Source organism: Gallinula chloropus (genome assembly GCF_964237585.1).
Source record: "Gallinula chloropus genome assembly, chromosome: 3".
Classification (NCBI taxonomy): Eukaryota; Metazoa; Chordata; class Aves; order Gruiformes; family Rallidae; genus Gallinula; species Gallinula chloropus.
In genome coordinates this window covers 57,236,505-57,255,170 of record NC_140087.1, presented here as the reverse complement: position 1 = coordinate 57,255,170, position 18,666 = coordinate 57,236,505, and the positions used below count along the sequence as shown (strand labels likewise).

Genomic DNA, 18,666 nt, shown 5'->3' with positions numbered 1-18,666 from the left:
CACTAAATGTAACCGTGCTGGCCGGGTAGGAGCCACAGGTTTCCTCCCTGGAAGGCGCTTCTTGTCGCCTTTTATCACCTCGCTGAAGATGCCTGGTAGGCAGAAGAATGGGAGCACTTTGCCCTTGTTGTCTCTTGGACTTCGACCCGTTGGTCAGGATTGATTATAAACCCAGATGTTAATTACGCTGCTTCTCATTTCACTGAACAAAGGTGTGTTGGCAACGCTTGCTTGCTGTAGCCGGAGTCTCCAGGACAGGACATAACCCAGTAAAATGGTTGAGGAGGAAGCTAAGAGCTTACCTATGGAGCTGAGCGAGAAGGGAGGTGTGGAGAACAATGGGTTTGTTCAAAATGAAGCTTTTGATGACAAGGACACTGATACCAGCAGCCAAGGAGAAATGCCAAAAACGTGCGAGGTTGATGTGGACCCAGGGGCTGTGGAGGAGCTGGCGCTGAAGCCCTACGCAGGGATGCCGAAGGAAGTCTTGCTGAAGTTCTCCAGCCAAGCCCGGTACAGAGTCACCAGGGAGATCCTCTTCTGGCTCACCATCGCCGCTGCCGTCGTGCTGGTGTGCGCCACGATCGCGATTATTGCTCTGTCTCCAAAGTGCCTTGACTGGTGGCAGGCCAGTCCCATTTATCAGATCTACCCTCGTTCCTTCAGGGACAGCAACATGGATGGGAACGGGGACCTGAAAGGTGGGTGAATTTCTGTTCTGGGTCTGTGCAAAGCTGCGTGGAATAGCCTGTGGGTGTCCGTATACGTGTCTGCATAAGCATGTGTGTGTAGACTTACATCTCCTGACAGAGAAAGCCACCGTGCTGGGGAGAGAAATGAAAGTGGTGTTAGCAATCGTTACTGGCAGCTCACGTTGTCATTAGCAGGTCTAGGAGCTTCTTGCTGGAGTTGTTAGATCTAAGCCTGGCATCTCAAAGGATGTTCAGAGGGGAGGCTGAGAGGCAGCAGCACCACAGCTGCCATCAGAGTAAAACATCTCCACAAAACTGAGGTCAGTGGGGAGGAGAGGTGGTGCTCAGCACTTTTTGGAGCAGTGACAAAGAGGAGAGAAAGACGTGCTACTTTTTGTTTTGTTTGTGGCCTGGGTGGGTTCAGTTTTTTGGAGAAGGGGTACCTGATACCAAGAGGGGATGATGCCATTTATCTGACATTTATCTTAGCTGCGACTTTAGTTTCCAAAGGGGAGGGGTCCACACCCCTAAGGGACAATGAACCTCTGAACAAGAAGTGATGGCTGCTTCCTCACAGGAAGTGGAGAGGAGCAGCAGGTTTTGTAGCTGCCTGCTGAGTAGTACTGTGTCAGCAAGACAGGAGAATTTTGGGTTTGCAAATACTAGGGGAGGTGTCCTTGAAGAGCACTGAAATGCAGTAAAGGTTTGTTCCCAACGGCAGGGAATACCTGGGATCTCTGCATTAAAACTGTGCTTCCCTGTGGGTGCTCTGAGGATGAAGTGATGTTCTTTGAAACAGCAAAGGAAGGCTGTTGCTGCGTTTTAACAAATATAGGAGTTTGTTTTCAGCAGTGAGTGCAAAATTTATTAAATGAAATTGTAAATATTTTTAGAACACAGGGTAGAAATTTGCTTTGATCTCTTGTGTTGTTTTTTTTTTGTTGTTGTTGTTTGGGTTTTTTAAAAATTCCTGTTACATCTTCCTTACCATAGTGGCTTGGAATGGTTTCTGTTCCATGATCTCATGCTGTCCTTGAAGAAACATTGAGATTGCCCTGCTACCTGTGATCAGTGAAAACAGGGATGTGTGTGTATCAGAATCACAGAATCACAAGGTTGGAAAAGACCTCTGAAGATCAAGTCCAACCAATCCCATTCTAAGCTAAACCGTATCCTTAAGTACCTCATCTACCCTTTTTTTAAATATATCCAGGGAAGGTGACTCAACCCCCTCCCTGGGCAGCCTGTTCCAGGTCCCGACAACTCTCAGTAAAAATTTTTTTTCTAATATCCAATCTGACCCTGCCCTAGCACAGCTTTGTGCCATTTCCCCTTGTCCTATCTCCTGTCACCTGGCTGAAGAGACCATCGCCCACCTCTCTACAACCTCCCTTCAGGTAGTTGTAGGTGGTGATAAGGTCTCCCCCCAGCCTCCTCTTCTCCAAGCTAAACATCCCCAGCTCCCTCAGCCGCTCCTCATAGGATTTGCCCTCCAGCCCCTTCACCAGCCTGGTTGCCCTTCTCTGCACTTGCTCAAGGACCTCAATGTCCTTCTTATGGTGGGGAGCCCAGAACTGCACACAGTACTCGAGGTGTGGCCTCACCAATGCCGAGTACAGGGGCACAATTACCTCCCTAGACCTACTGGCCACACTGTTTTTAATGCAAGCCAAGGTGCCATTGGCCTTCTTGGCTGCCTGGGCACACTGCTGGCTCATACTCAGCCTGCAGTCAACCAACACTCCCAGGTCCTTTTCTTCCTGGCAGCTCTCCAGCCAGTCTCCCCCAAGCCTGTAGCACTGCATGGGGTTGTTATGTCCCATGTGCAGCACTCTACACTTGGCCATGTTAAACTTCATCCCGTTGGTCTCAGCCCATTGTTCCAGTCTGTTCAGATCCCTCTGAAGAGCCTCCCTACCCTCAGGCAGATCAACACTTCCTCCCAGTTTAGTGTCATCTGCAAACTTACTGAGGGAGCATTCAATCCCTTCATCGAGGTCATTGATAAAGATGTTGAATAAGACTGGACCCAGGACTGAGCCCTGGGGGACGCCACTCATGACCAGCCTCCAGCTGGATTTGGTTCCATTCACCACCACCCTTTGGGCCCGTCCATCCAGCCAGTTTTTAACCCAGCTGAGGGTCCACCTGTCAAGGCCAGTGGCAGCCAGTTTCTCAGCCAGAGTGCTGTGAGAAACCGTGTCAAAGGCTTTACTGAAGTCCAGGTAGACCACATCCACAGCCTTCCCCTTGTCCATTGAGCAGGTCACCTTGTCATAGAAGGTGATCAGGTTAGTTTGAGAGGATCTACCTTTTGTAAACCCATGTTGACTAGGCTTGATGCCCTGGTCATCATGCATGTGCTCCCAAGATGACCCTCTCCATGGTTTTCTCCAGGACTGAGGTCATACTGACAGGCCTGTAGTTCCCTGGAACCTCCTTCCAGCCTTCAGTCGAGTGGAACTTCCCCAGTCTGCCAGGATTGCTGATAGATGATGGAAAGGGGTTTGGGAAGCACAGGTTTGACAGCTCTCTCAGCACCCTCGGGTGAATCCCATCTGGCCCCATTGACTTGTGGGTATCTAACTGGCCAATTAGGTCACTAATCATTTCCTCCTGAACCATGGGAACTTTGTTATTCTTCCCCTCCCTGTCAGCCAGTTCCTGAGGATGAGTACTCAGGGAATATCCATCTTTACTATTAAAGACTGAGGTAAAGAAGGAATTAAGGACCTCAGCCTTGTCCTCATCCCTTGTCACTAATATTCCCTCTGCATCCAGTAAGGGCTGGAGATTCTCCTTGACCCTCCTTTTACTGTTAATATACCTATAGAAGGACTTCTAATTATCTTTTACAGAACTGACCAGTCTGAGTTCCAGTTCAGCTTTAGCCCTTCTGACTTTCTCACTGAATTCCTATAGTCGTCCCAAGACACCTGCCCCTTCTTCCAAAGCTCATATTTTCCCAAGTATCTTCCTGGATCTCTCTACTCAGCCAAGCTGGCTTCATTTCTCGCTGACTCCTCTTCCAACAGACTAGGACAGCCTGTTCTTGTGCCACCAAGATTTCCTTCTTGAGGAGCAACCAACCCTCTTGGGCTCCCTTGCCCTCAAGGGATGCCTCCCATGGAATCTTATCAAACAGCTTTCTCAACAGTCCAAAGTCAGCCCTACAGAAGTCTGAGGTGCTTGTTCTGCTGTCTCCCTTCCTTACTTCTCCCAGTACTAAGAACTAAGAATTCGGAGGGATGTGTGTACCATCACCGAGAGCCCACGGCAAACATACCTCAACAGAAATGTTTTGTCTTTCCTAAAGACATGTCACCCTTTTCTTTTTAACAGGTATCCAAGAAAAACTGGACCACATCGCATATTTAAATATAAAAACCATCTGGATCACCCCTTTCTATAAGTCCCCCTTGAAAGACCTTGGATACGGAGCTGAAGACTTCTATGATATTGATCCCATGTTTGGCTCAATGAGTGATTTTGAGAGCCTGCTTGCAGCCATACATGACAGAGGTAAGCTGCAACTCCGAGCAAGATATTTCTATTAAAAAAGATGCTGAGCAGAAGCAGATGGAGGTGCCAGTGAAGGGAAGGCACATCAAATCACATATGTCCTCTGCAACGCACAGTCCTCTCTGAGGATGGTCACGGGTGGTGAGCTGACATGCCGTGGCGCACGTGATATGGGCGCGGATAGTCCAAGGGGTCAAGGCTGAGATGTGGTTGTTTCTGCCTGAATTTTATGACTGGTGATGCTTTGTGAAGAGAGGAGGAAAAGAATTACTGGCTTGGGAGGGAGCATACACTTCCTGCCTGTGATTGTGTCCTTGGTTGGTGTGTTTATGCCTTAGACCTCATGTTTGCTCAGATGTTTCTCCCTGCAGATGTTGGGCTGAATGGAAAACGGTTTACCAGTGCCAAACACGCTTGGGATTTCAGGAAGACAGTCTAGTAGGAAGCGTGAGGAAGAATTTGTGATCGCTGATGCTAGGCTGGTGAAGCGCCTTCCCCACCTCTGAGGTGGGAGGGAGATGTTAAAGTGGAAGATGGTGGAAGTCGTTCATAACAGCAGAAATTGGTTTTGGTTTATTCTTCCCTCCCCAGCAATGGGCTGGGAGGAACAGTACCAGCAAGATGCGGTGCAGCTACCTGCAGACTCTAGTTAGTCTAACTGTGTTGGAAGTCTGGGGCTTTTAGGGTTTTTTTTTTTTTTGCTTCCTTCTTTTGCCAGACCTCTGGGGTGGAAGAAGCCTGAACACTCCTTGTACTGCATTAAGAAAAAAATATGGATTTTTCTCTTAAAAGGCTAAATAAAATGTTGGGTATTTATGGTTTGATTTTTTTGTTTGTTTGTTTTTAAAGGTCTAAAGGTGATAATGGATTTAATACCAAATCACACAAGTGACAAACACCGATGGTTTCAGCTGAGTCGCAATCGTACCGGGAAGTACACGGACTACTACATCTGGCAGAACTGCTCGCAGGCAGCTGGCTCCGTCACTCCTCCCAACAACTGGGTAAACACAGCAAGGGGCACGGGCAAATCCTAACCGGGGTGTGGGCTGCCAGAGAGCAAAAGTAACACAGCTGTCCCAATGTACCCTCAGTTATAAATGATTGCTGAGAGATGCAAACTGTTACTAAGTGAGCCAGCACAGGTTACGATTTAAACCAGCATGGGGCGGGGGGGGGGCGGGGACACACGTGTATCTGTGTGTGTGTGTGTGTGTCATTTCCAACTTCAAACAGAATTAAAAAAAAATTACTTGTGTTTTCTTTACCCTGGTGTTAAATCTTCACCCATTCAAGAAATTAATGCATATAATAAAAGTCTAGTTGTGCATAAGTTGTTCAGGTATGCCCCCCGTCTGATCCCGGGTGTACTTCACTCTAGAAACTTTGTCTCAAGTCCTGAAGCCATGCTTGGTGGGACTTGGGTCACACTTGGGAAACAAAATGGTGTATTCTTGGTTTATTTCCCTTTTTCTGTAAGGTGATGAAGCTGGAAGGGGTGTTGTTGCCTATTTCAAATATATTTATTTGAAGTTTGAACTGATGCATGATTGTGAACTTGTATGTTCTAAAAAGCTCAGTGTGGAACTGGTATTTGCTACCCACTAGTGTAATTTCTCTTTAAACTTAGTCTCAAGAGCTATCTGAGCTTTTGGAATCTTTTATACCAGAGATGATGGTGAAGTTAACACTTCAACATGCCGACTGTTGTTGGCACTTCAAAGGGACGATACCAGATTTCAGAAAGCTCTAAGTTAGCTAAAGCTGTTTTAAAGAAGCTTTAGGAAAAACAATTCCAAAAGAAATATGTTTGTGTGTGTGTGTGTGTGTTCCTCGCTGTGCTTTCCACTCGGTTCTGAATAATTCCAAGTGAAAATCTGCTTTTAAAAAAGCCCAGCCCAACCAACCAGAACGAAACAGAACCTTGAACAAGAAATACACGTAGTGAAGCACAACTAGAGGGAGAAGAGCTGGCAGAAGAAGCAGCAGCTACTCAAACACCCCCCACCCCCATTAATTAGGCGTTTTGTGTTTTATCACATGCTTGTAATGCAGCACATCTTAAAGTACCAGTAGGAGTGAATGTTTGTCTGATTATTCCCCCTCCCTTATACGTGCAGGTGAGTGTCTTTGGGGACTCGGGCTGGCAGTTTGACACCGTGAGGCAGCAGTGCTATTTCCATCAGTTTGGGAAAGAAGAGCCAGACTTAAACTTCCGCAACCTTGCTGTCCAGCAAGAGATCCATGTAAGTGTGTAACCCCCTGGTGCTGTGCCCACAGCAAAGCAGCTGTTTCTTGGTGCGTCCGGTTCCCCGTGCCCCGCGGCCTGCAGTCGAGGTGGAAGTCAGGCAAGGGCTGCAGAGCGAGTGAGCCATTGAAACAACAAGGTGCCCAGACAGGTGTTAGAAGGGAAAGGCGAGCTTCGTGCTTCCAGCCTCAGAGCTGCTTTGCCTCAAGTCTTTCTTAATTTAAAAGCAAACCAACAAGAAATCCAAAGAGAATTGTCCTTGAGCAGGAGTACTGGCAGTGGGTGGTGCTGCAGATCTCTGGTTGTGAAGAGGGTACAACTCGGGCTTTTGCCGGGTCAAATCCCCTGCTCTCACATGTGCCTGGTAAGATGAGATGGCTTTTTGGAACAGGCTATTGCACTGGTAAAGGTCCTCCTGTTCACTTCTTCTTCCCAATAAATGCCATCCTGAAATTTATTTCTTTTGCTGCTTCAGGAGCACTCTACTTTTCAGCCTAACCTTGTTTGCAAACTGCTCATGCCTAACTCTCTGTGAATCAGACCTGTCCTTCAAATGAAATAGCTTTTTCCCCACCCTTGTTTATGCTTATTTGTTAATCAGCTCTGACAACATCCACCTTCAACCTTTAAAACAGATTAAATGGGGTCAACTCTTCCAGTCTTCCCTGACGTGAGACTCTCCATCCTTTTGTCTGCAAGGAGTAAGATAGCACTTACTCCTTGTAGTGCTTCCAGACTGAGATTTTTCTCAACTGTGAATGCCCAGAATTAAACTTAAAAGAAAAGATGTCTGGGAAGAAACTTGTACTGTGGCAAGGGTTCTTTTCCCTGTGTCTCAAGATTGCTGGTACTTGCCTTGAAGTTGGGGCTAGTGGTTGGATAATCCAATGCTACTGCTGTCTGGAAGTGGTTAACTAACTGCTTTTGGCTCGCATCTCCATGAAAACCCAAGGATGAAGGCACTTAGCCTGCTTGAATGTTGCATCAAGGACAAACCTTAGTGGAAGGATTGATGTGGAAGGCAAAGCAGCTCTTGCGCTGAAGCCTGTGCTGAAACAGAGCTGAGTCACTCAAGTGGAACGAAGGTTTTATCTCTGTTGATACAAGGAGCTGTTAATTAGCCAGTCAAAGGTGGGGATAGCACCTCGTTTTAGCGATGAGATGTTTGCATTTTCAGGAAAGCAAATTTGAATTACAAAGAATGCCTGAGCTGGAGGGGGAGAGTGAGTTTCGATCTGCCTTCATCTCTGATGAATTCACAGGGGAGAGGACAGATGGACAGCCGTTGCAGTGGGGGTGCTACACCAGGGCAAGGTGGTGCTCTGATGGAAGCTCATGTCTGCTTCACTATGTAGGATCCAGGATCTGCAGACAATGTAGGATCCATTAAATTATGGGGGAGTGGGCCTCAATGTGGGGAGCCTGACAAGTCCTGATTATTTCCTCCTCTCTGCCACCCCCCCCTCACACACACCCCTTCCTCCCCACCCCTCTTACTGTTTTACCCCATCAAGTAGCACAGCTCCTGCAATTGTTTTGATTTAATCCTTTAAGTCCTTGTTACTTCCTAACATGGATTTTTGGCGCGTTTCTTTGAGGCAATCTTCCCAGATGCCCGGTTCTGCTCTGAGGGTCTCTCTGCCTCTCTGGGGCCATGCTCCTCACCACGGGAGCTGCATGTGCATGAAGGAACAAACCACTTTTGGTCGTACTCGTTAATTAAAGTGTCAAATGAGACTGCTTTTGGGACTGATCCTTGGACAGCACTAGTAACTGGCCTGCATTTTGGTACTTCCTGCTCATGTCTTTTTTTCTAGTGTCACATGTATGTTTCAGTGGTCCTGGCTAACTTTTTTTGAATGATGCCTGATACATTACTGAAGCTCTGGTATCACATAGATGCTGCATTTCCTATTGTCGTGGTGGTTTCACCCCGGCTGAGAGCTGAGATCCACACAGCTGCCTGCTCCTTAAAGGAAAAACGCAGGGGAAGAGAGAAGGGGGTGGGGGGGTAAGAGGCAAGGGAAGGGAAAAGGAAGGGGCAAATAACCCCAAAACCAAGAAACTAAGAGGCCTGTGGGTTGGGATAAGGGTAGTTTACTAAGATAACAGAAAGATAAAATATAACAATGCTAACAGGACTTTAGAGCAAAAATATATGAAGCTGTTGATACACAATGCAGTTTCTCACCAAACCACACAACTCAGGCCGTGCCACCCAGAGCCGTCCCGGAACCTGACCGTCCCCCAAGAACCGCGCGTCCCGGAGCCGCCCTCGGCCTTCCTCCCGTCACCACCCCACCCCCCCCCCCACCCCCCAATATCCTGGGCAGGACATAACTGGCATGGAATACTCTCTTTGGTCAGTTATGTCACCTGTCCTGGCTTCGCCCCTCCTTTCTCATGAAGAGCTGAGAAAGTCCTTGACTGTCTGACAGCAACTAGAAACATCAGGGTGTTATCAGCACTACTCCCATTTTAACTCCCAAGCACAGCATTCCATCCGCTGCTACAAATGAAGTTAACTCCATCCTGACCAAAACCAGGACACCTATGCAAAGAAATGAAACTAAAACTAGTAAGCTTGGCCTGATGATGCTCACATTTGGTAAATTCTTATGAATGTTGGTGATTGCTCCACCATGTTAAAACAACAATCTTGGTCTATTCTTTTAATTCAAGATCCTGCTTCATAAGGCTAGGAGGACTGAGCAGGAAGCAAATGGACACTTCCAGAGAAGCTCAAGGCTTTGGTTTTAACCACAGGGAATGAGAAAGCAGTGAAACTTAGCAGGCACCGTGTTGAAGTTTGCTTGCTGGTCTCAGCGACTACCACACCTGTGTGTGGTCCTTACACTGATGATAGCTGGTGTTGCTTTTGCAATGAGCACACATGTAAGCAGGAACTATTTTTTGGTGGGTTCAGTATTGGACAGGCATCATACATCAAGAGCTGCTGCTTTCAGAATGGCTCTATGAGGACGTCCAAGTCAGTAAGGGGGGGTTCTTTATTTGCCAAACAAAAATCCATAAAGCTTGAGTGTTGGAGTAGTTCTTACTCCGGCCTATTCGGGCAAGTGAACTGCAGGTGTTCAGAAAAAGACAACTCAATAGCTGACTGCAAAGAAAAAATAAAATTTGCCCTCAGATGAGGAAAAGCACCTGCTCTGAAGAACATTTGTAGAAGCTACTCGAGGGACTGAACTTCATTTGTTAAAACTGCAGCAATTAAAGCTGTAGTAATGTCGTGGCTACTGAAGAAGTTGATTTTACTAATAGCAACAAACCTCTGAATTTGATAGGGAAATGACAAATCGATAGCAGTTAAATTGGATAATAATTTTTCGTGTTCCTGCAAATCAACAAATCAGCCTGAAAAAAAGAAAAAAAAAATCACATCAGCCAAATAAGAAACACTTTAAGAGCTTTGTTGTATAAGAAGAAAATTGGTGGTGCAAGGTCTGTGCAGAGCAGCGTGCTCTTGGATATTTGAATCAATGTGTTTTAACTGTGTGCAGCCATGATGGGTGTTTGCCAACAGCAGCACCCAGCATCAGCCCAGTTGTTTTGATGGACGAGATGAGAAATGGCTTTTAGTGAAGCATGCCCATGCTTCGGTCACGTGAATTATGAGAGAAGTGACAAAGCAGTTGTGGTTGTCTTTGGTTTGTTATACTGGAAGAACTAATATGATGTGCATTGTTTAGATCTTGGTTTGACCTTAGATCAACGTGATTCACTTAAACTTCTAGTGAAATTCGAAGTAAAAATTACAAAGTAAGTTATTACATATTAATACCTACTAACAGCTGTGGTTTTCTTTCCGTGGGTGCACTGGTTGGAATGGGGAGGGCTCATTGAGAATTCTTGCCTTTTATCTTCCTCTAGGATATTATCAAATTTTGGCTTGGCAAAGGAATCGACGGATTTAGTTTCAGCGCTGTTAAGTTTCTTTTAGAAGCAACACACCTACGGGATGAACCTCAAGTGAACAAGTCCCAGAATCCAGTAATGTATACCTTCTGTCATTGCTTTTTCTGCCCCCCACCCCCTGTATTTCCCACTGGGACAAGAGAGTGTAAGTTTCTAGACTTGGGTCTTAATTGTGGCTTCAGGAAGACTGCGCCAGTTGTGTCCTTTGCCAGGTGGGTGGCTCCTGGGCTCTCCACAGGAGCACATACAGGAAAGAAGCTGCTGGGCTGAGGGTGTAGGTCTGAGATACTTGCAGGCAGCAGAGCTGTGAGTGGGATGACTGCCCATAGATCTTTTGTATTTCTGCTCTGACACAGTTGCCTTGAGTTTTCTGTTCAAAATAATTCTGTTTAAAATCATGCCAGTAAGTGTGACAGAGCAATGGAACAGGCTGCCCAGGGAAGCTGTGGAGTCTCCTTCTCTGGAGATATTCAAGACCTATCTGGATGCCTACCTGTGCCATCTGTCCTAAGGAACCTGCTTTGGCAGGGGGGTTGGACTCAATCTCTTAAGGTCCCTTCCAACCCCTACAATTCTGGGATCATTTACTTTTCAATTTATATGCTGAAAAGACCTCTCTTATGATTTTAGTGGTTGTTTGGTTATCTCTGGGGAGCCCACTGCAGGAGGTAAGCTCAGAGCTCTTGCTTGGTTGGGAACCCGTGGCAGTCACTAGCATGTAGTCTTCTACATTGAGGGTAGGAATTGGAGTGAAACAAACTCCCCTCACGCTGGCTGCACGTCCCAGTGAGAGGTGGCCAGTCACATTCTGCAGCATGTGCCTTGTCACTTAAGCTAGTTGCTTTTCCTGAGGCAGTGAGCTTGGGATGTTCCCAGGTAGTGTCAGCACTAAGATGCTGTTGAGTTGGGGATTGCTTCAGATCTGTCGGCTCCACAAGTATCATTATTGCCCTTGTAAGTGTGGACAACAGTGCTGCACATCTGTCCAGTCTGGTGTGTAGCTGCAGCACCTGAAGTGCCCACTGCTGAAGATGGGCTTGGTTGGTTAGTGCTGCGGGCAGGCTTTGCCTCTTGGAAGACGGGATCTGAAACAATCATTCCTCTGCTATCATACCTTCAGAGTTCCCCAGGAGCAGCTCAGATCTGCCCTATGTTATTACCCTAAACCCATTTCGGTTGAAATTTATCTGGACTGGTGTGTTGTCTCGGGAAAAGATGAGAAGAATTTTGGAGAGTTCTGAAGTCTAAAATACTGGTGAACTGATGGGAAATATTGCATTCTTCTTTAAGGAGACTATCACAGCTTATTCCCAGCTCTACCATGACTACACGACCACGCAAGTTGGTATGCATGACATCATCCGTAGCTTCCGTCAAACCATGAATCAGTTCAGCAGTGAACCTGGCCGATACAGGTAATCGTCATTACAGCTCGTGAATTCTTAGTATTTTTCACCCTCTTGCTAGTAATAAAACCTTTTCTTCTAATAACATAATATGCTACGAAAAGTTTTCTTCCTCAAATGCAAATAGAGGTGCACAGGCTGTATCAGCTCTTCCCCAGCGTGTCAGGGAAAAGAAATTATTTGGCCCCGGCAGCTTTGCTCTATCTGTGGGCTGTGCAAAAGTAAGCAGAAGGGGTGACAATTTGGATCAGAGAGAAGTTTTAATCTTCCCTATGGCTGCTTTATTGTGTAGTATCAATAGTACCGTTCTTGTCAGACACGTAATCAGACATCGTTAAAATCACAGAACAGTTGAGTTTTGGAGGGACCTCTGGCCCAAGGTTGCTCAGGACTGTGTGCAGGTGGCTTTTGTACATCTCCAAGGAGGAAGCTCCACAACCTGATCCAGTGCCCAGTCACCCTCATGGTGAAAAAAAATGTTTCCTGATGTTCATAGGGAACTTCCTGTTCTTCCATTTGTGCCCATGGCTGCTGGTCTTGGCACTGGGCACCACTGAAAAAGAAGCTGGCTCAGTTGTCTCTGTACCCCTCCCTTCAGATATTTATATATTATATACATTGATGAGATTCCCTCCCTGAGATTGCTCTTCTCCAGTCCCACCTCTCAGCCTCTCCTCATAGCAGAGATGATCCAGTGCCTTAATGGTCTTAGTGGCCTTTTGCTCAACTCTCTCCAGCATGTTCATACCCTCCAACTGGGGAGCTTAGAACTGGACATTGTACTCCAGGTGTGGCCTCACCAGTGCGGAGCAGAGGGGGAGGATCATCTCCATCAAGCTGCTGACGGTGCTTCTCCCAGTACAGCCCAGGGTACTGTTGTCCTTCTCTGTGGCAAGGCCATGTGATTGGCTCGTGTTTGAATTGGGGAACCTGCTGGTCCTTTACTGTGATGGAAGGGATGGAAACTGCTGCAATGGAGTTAGGTGGATGTGGGCTCAGAAGATAAGGCTTCGGACAGATACTTACAGCCTTTTGTTTACATTTGTGGAAGTATTCTGCTTTGCAAAATATTCTCTGTATTAATATTTTTAGGTGGGGAGGAAGCAAGTGAACATAATTCTAAATTCTATTGCCTAAGCATGTCCAACACCATTCCTACCTTGCACTCTGTAGAATCCAAGAGTGATCAAAAGAAGATACTAGTGTACTTTTTTTTGGTAGGTTTATGGGTTCTGATGGTGAGGAAAAGGAAGACATTGAAGCAACGATGATGTATTATGGAACAACATTTACCCAAGAAGCAGATTTCCCCTTCAATTTGAACCTTATTAACATGAAAAATCTATCGGGCAGCAGTGTTTTTGAAGCTGTCAACTCGTGGATGAAGAACATGCCTGCAGGAAAATGGCCAAACTGGGCGGTAAAACTTCTACACCAACTCCTTCAGAAAGGGCTTGTTACTATAGCTGATAGAAACCAATAGGGGATGGTTCCTCTTACAGTGATAGAACACACACACACCTCCCCCCCTCCCCGGATTTCAGTAGGAGCATCAGCAGCCCGAGCCTGTGGCTAAGCTATAGCAGGTACCCATGTGGAAGTCTCAGCTGCTGTGGTTGCGTTGTTGGTGTTGGCTGGCTGTCCTGCCCTTCGATAACAGTTACACTCCCCGTGCAAGGGTGACAGAAGGGAATTTATGGTCACGGCTCAAATATCATATGGGGCACTGGCTTCAACCACCAGTGAGGATGGGATTGGTACAATTATCTTTGGCCATAAACTGATTCAGTGCAATGGACTCTGGGAACCTCCCCGGGCCAGGGAAGAACACAGCAGGTAGCCGAGGGCAGACAACTTAAAATCTTGCTGGACCATGCTAGGAAGCACGTCTGGGAAGGGAGCTTTTCAAAACAAATGCTGCCACCACACAGCAGAGACAATGGCAGAAAACTGAGGGAACTGTAATTGTGAGGAGTTGCTATTTGTCATCTCTCCCCACTTCTGCCACGTGCTGCTTCTGCTGCCAGGGCTTGTGCGTGCTGAATGATTTGGGTCAGAAGTTTTTACTGGCACCAAGATAAAAAAGATAATTGCCCTTGCAGGCCAGGAGGGGAAAGAAAAAGGGAAAAAGAAAGCAAAACCAACCCTGCTACTTTGTTAAATCAGACATCTCCATATGTGTGTGGACTTTCACGACGTGTGTTTAACAGAATGATGTGTTCCTCAGGTTGGAAGCCCTAGCGCTGCTCGGATTTCCTCTCGGATTGGGAAGGAATATATCAATGTTATAAACATGCTGCTTTTAACCCTCCCTGGTACTCCTGTAACTTACTATGGTGAAGAAATAGGCATGGAGAACATTGCCTCAGAAAATGTAAGTGAAGTGCTTATAAACTCTGATCCTGTTATTGTTTAGTCCCAAGTATCAGAACTGTCAGAGGTGAGAACTTCTGTTAACCAAACACAGCCTTTCTCACCATTTAGATGCTTTTTGGTGTTCCTCATAGCAAAGCCATCACACAGCATGTGGAAACTGTCAGGCTGGGGACCAGAAGCAAGACCTTGATGTGTGTGTGTACTGCTTGCCCAAGCTCTGGAAAAGGAGCCTTCAGAAAGGGGTGGGTGTATGGGCCAGGTCTGCTCAGCCATTGCCTGGTGACAAGCAGGAGTGCTGGTCATGCAGGGGGTGTTGATTTGTCTTTTAGGTCCCTTTCTATGAAGGACTTAAGTACCTGAGGCTGGGAACCAGGTGCCTAGCTCACTCCATCATGGCAGCTACCAGTGACACACAATGGGATGTTTGTGTGTGTTAGATTACTGAAACTGTCAGAAGCTTTTTCAAGGCTGGGGGATCAAATGAAGTGTCTGTGCCTTTCACACTGCGCTGGTGTGTGCAAGTTAAGCCTTCACATTCAGCCCCTGCAACTTCTTGTCTTTCCTGTGATCGTTGCCCAAGATGTATGGGCATGCATCTTGGAAATGGTCTTGCCCAAAAGGAACAGCTGAGCTCTGCCTCTTAGGACCATGTGAGAACATGGGCCAACAGCAGATGGGGCTTTTGCTGTGGAAAGCCTCCATCAGGGAAGGAGACAGCCTCTGATGGCGTTCCCAGTGGTGTTGGCTATCTTTGTACCAAAGGAAAGGGGTACTTGAAGCAGCACGGGGTTTGTCCAGTTCAGATGTGAGGAAATGATTCCCTGATTTAGAAGGAAATCTCACTTCCTCTGAGAAACACCTATGTCAAAATAGCTCCTGCATTTTCTTCCTGCTGGTGCTTACTGCTGACAGAAGGATACCCTTCAGAGAAGTGGCGTGCCCTTGGCTCCTCGGGGTTTGCTCTCTTTCAGTGGCCACCCTGGGGCTCACGGCTTTGTATGGATGTGAAACCATTCTTCTTCCAGCCTAGAGGAAGAATCCTTGATTAACAGGTGTCTTGGAAAGAGTATAGTTTTTAGCCTCAGCTTTTGAAACGCTTCAGGAGAGGCTGAAAAGAGGTAAAGATGAAAGGGAGTGTTACCAGTGTTGAAAACTTAGCATTTTTTTTCTCCTGCTTTTCAGAACATGCTAAAAGGAGAAACCTGTTATTTATAATGTCACAAAGCAAAGTGACAATTTCTTTTGTCGAGCTGCTGTTCTGGCAGATTGTACTGAAAAGTGCCCTTTGTATGAAAAACAGTTTTCATAGAAAACAAACACTCAAAGTATGTGCAAAATATTTTATGCCCTCTTGTATCATGAAATTTAAGTGTCAGATCTTTTGGCAAGCTCTTCAGGAACAATGAGGAAGCTCTATCAGAATTGTTCTGAGTTCTTCAAAACGAGAACTTCAGACTTTTTACATGGATGCTTTTTAATCAACTAAAAGTTGGTTTTCAATGAAGTTTTTTCACTTGGAAATATCTTTATCCTCCTAATGTAAACAATCCTGTCCAAATGTAAGTGTGAAGAGTTCTGAGGTGAAATGTGTGGTTGTCACAAAAGATCAGACACTGAATAGCACTTACTAGCTGTTTACTGTTACTCTAACACATCTCTTCGTAGGACTCATTACCTCCTATATTCACTCACTGCACATCTAGATATTTATCAGAATATCTTAGCTGCCATTAGTAAACTTTTATCCAACCATCTGTTGATTAGTGGAGTCATTTGGGAAATCCACGTTTTACCTGGTGATGCTCTATCTATGACACCACCAATTAATTCTCTTCCATTTCAGAACTGTCAGGTTATTTTCTCTTTAGATTTGGAGCAGGATTACCCCCTCCTTATAAAATGTGTATAATGCTTAAACATACGCTTATAAATATGTAAAGGGTGACAGTCAGGAGGATGGAGTCAGGCTCTTCTCAGTGATGTCCAGTGATAGGACAAGGCGCAATGGGTGCAAGCTGGAGCATAGGAAGTTCCTTGTGAATGTAAGGAGAAACTTACAGGCTGCCCAGAGAGGTTGTGGAGTCTCCTTCTCTGGAGACATTCAAAACCCACCTGGACGCGTTCCTGTACGATTTAGTCTAGGTGATCCTGCTCTGGCAGGGAAGTTGGTCTAGACGATCTTTGGAGCTCCCTTCCAACTCCTAACATTCTGTGATTCTGTGATTCAAGTTGAACTTAAACCAAGGAAAGCAGTACTAGAATGGCAATCATCTGGAAGACTTGAGAAGATGCTATTTAAGGGATATTAATATGCTAATCAAAGCAAGTACCTTCTCGGTAATGGCTCTGACACCACTTTCTTTCCTAGGTGACCTTTCCAGAGAAATCCCCCATGCAGTGGGACAGCCAAGCGAATGCTGGGTTTACGGAAGGCAACAGCAGCTGGTTACCTGTTAACTCTGACTACAAAAGTGTAAATGTGGAAGTAGGTATCTGTAAGCCCAGTGAACTCTTAATGGTTTAAAAATACTTTAAGGTATCGATTTTGCTGTGACTTCCTTGACTTAGTGGGAATTGGCAGTGTAGCTAGTAGGAAGAAAATGAAGGGAGGAACGTAAAAAGGCATTGATTCCCAACAAATTTTGTTAGAAAAGGAAATCCTTGCATTGAGCAAGGAGTCTACTCCATCTGTATTCATTTAAGTAGGGCAACTGCAATTACAGTGTAGATGTGGCAATTTGGCTCTTTAAAACTATTACAAGGATGTTAATATTAAATTGAAATCTGGCCTTTTTTTCACTTATGTGACTATAGAAAGCTCTGGCCTTGCAACAAGAACTTAACACGGACCATCTCTAACATAAGTAAACAAATTTTTTCAGGGCAGTTGAGTGGTGAATCAAAGAGATATTGCTGGTGTACAGTGCTGACCAGAATCCAAGACAGGAAAAAATAGATCAAAACCCAGGAAAAACAAAACACAAACCAAACCCTGTGACTTCATAGATCAGACTCAGTGCAGCACGTTCAGCATCAAGCTCTGAACGGCTGTGGCTTTCTCATGAACAAACGGTGCTATAAGGACACTGTGGGAGGAAGAAAACAGCGTTAGTGCTGGGGACTGATAACCTGTGTCTCTGCCACTCCACACACGCCAAGGAAACGCACGAGAAAAAGCAGTTTTTCAGTGGAATTAGCTGACAAATTTGAAGAGAGGTGACTGTCAAAGCAGAATCCTTGTAGGCGTGTTCTCAGCAGGCTGTGTGGGTGAGAGGGCTGAGGGGTATTTCCTGCATTCAGTGACCCTGTTCATGTTGACTGTTGCAGATCCAGATGACCCGGTCCAACTCAACCCTGAATCTGTACAGAGAGCTAACTTTACTTCGCAACAACGAGCTGCCCATTCACCGGGGGTGGATGTGCTACATCTGGAATGACAGAAACGTTTTTGTGTATGTGAGGGAGCTGGATGGGTTAGACAGAGTCTTTATGATGGTTCTCAATTTTGGGCAGGAATCGACAATAGACCTGACAGCTATAGTTCCCAGCCTTCCATCTGAAGCCTTTATAAGACTGAGTACTAATTTTAGCAATGCTGGTAAAGCTGTCAATACCAAACTAATTAAAACTGAAAGGGGAGAAGGCCTGGTCCTCGAATATAAAACGGCAAAGCCTGTTCATGCTATGGAAGCTTTTCAAGGAAGTTGTTTTGTGGCAGAAAAAGCTTGTTATTCCAGTGCCTTCAATTTACTCTATGTGAACTGTTAAGTGCAGGAGTAGAATAACCAAGCTTTCATGTTAACTTAGATGGGGTTGGTTTCAGGGAAATGCTAAAAATGTTGTTTTCTTTGGGTTTTAAAACTTTGTGTACAAAATAAACATCCTGAAAGATAAAATGAATACCTGATTGTCTTATGTCCGTTATCAGTGATGAGAAGGAAAAAGTGGGGTGCAAACTATCCCTTAGGGTCTGTGGGAAAGAAAAGCCAGCCTGTCCTAGAAACTGTCCTGTTTCAGAGTGTGTGTAATTTTCTAAGGGAAGAGAAGGGCTGCTTTCTGTGTGCTGCCCCTTACTGTTGCTAGTCATTAAGAGCTCCTGTGGAATGTCAAACCTGTGGCAGTTCATGGTAGCTTTTCACGTCATCATCACCTCTGTATGGGAATTTGTTAGGGAGACTTAATACTTCTTGTGAGTTTTACTGGTGGCTGTAAAATGTGGCCTTGGAAGAGAGAGGTCTTTGACTGGAAAGGCTGCCTGTACTAAGTGCATGCCTTCATGTTCTGAAGCTTTAAGTGCTAACCACTGTGCTTCAGCTCCACCTGTACAGCGCTGCACTGCTTATGTGAACAGAACTGTACTGAACAAATGGGTTAGTGCTGGCGGCTGCTACTGCGCTGTCTGTAGGGGGAGAAATTCATCCCTTAGTCTGTATGTTTATAAGACAATGCCACACCCAACTTTGAATTTCTTGTCTGCTTATGCCCAGGA

General features: G+C 45.8%; 1 protein-coding gene across 1 annotated transcript; it reads left to right on the top strand.

The window, feature by feature from the left end:
- Positions 1-274: 274 nt before the first annotated feature.
- Positions 275-18,058, top strand: SLC3A1 (solute carrier family 3 member 1; the record flags this gene model as incomplete). Its single annotated transcript, XM_084262201.1, has 10 exons — positions 275-701; positions 4,035-4,214; positions 5,064-5,218; positions 6,335-6,460; positions 10,351-10,470; positions 11,686-11,810; positions 13,023-13,221; positions 14,029-14,175; positions 16,546-16,662; positions 17,505-18,058. 10 exons carry the CDS (start codon positions 275-277, stop codon positions 17,943-17,945), a joined length of 2,037 nt encoding a protein of 678 aa, XP_084118327.1. The 3' UTR covers positions 17,946-18,058.
- Between the last annotated feature and the right edge of the window lie 608 nt (positions 18,059-18,666).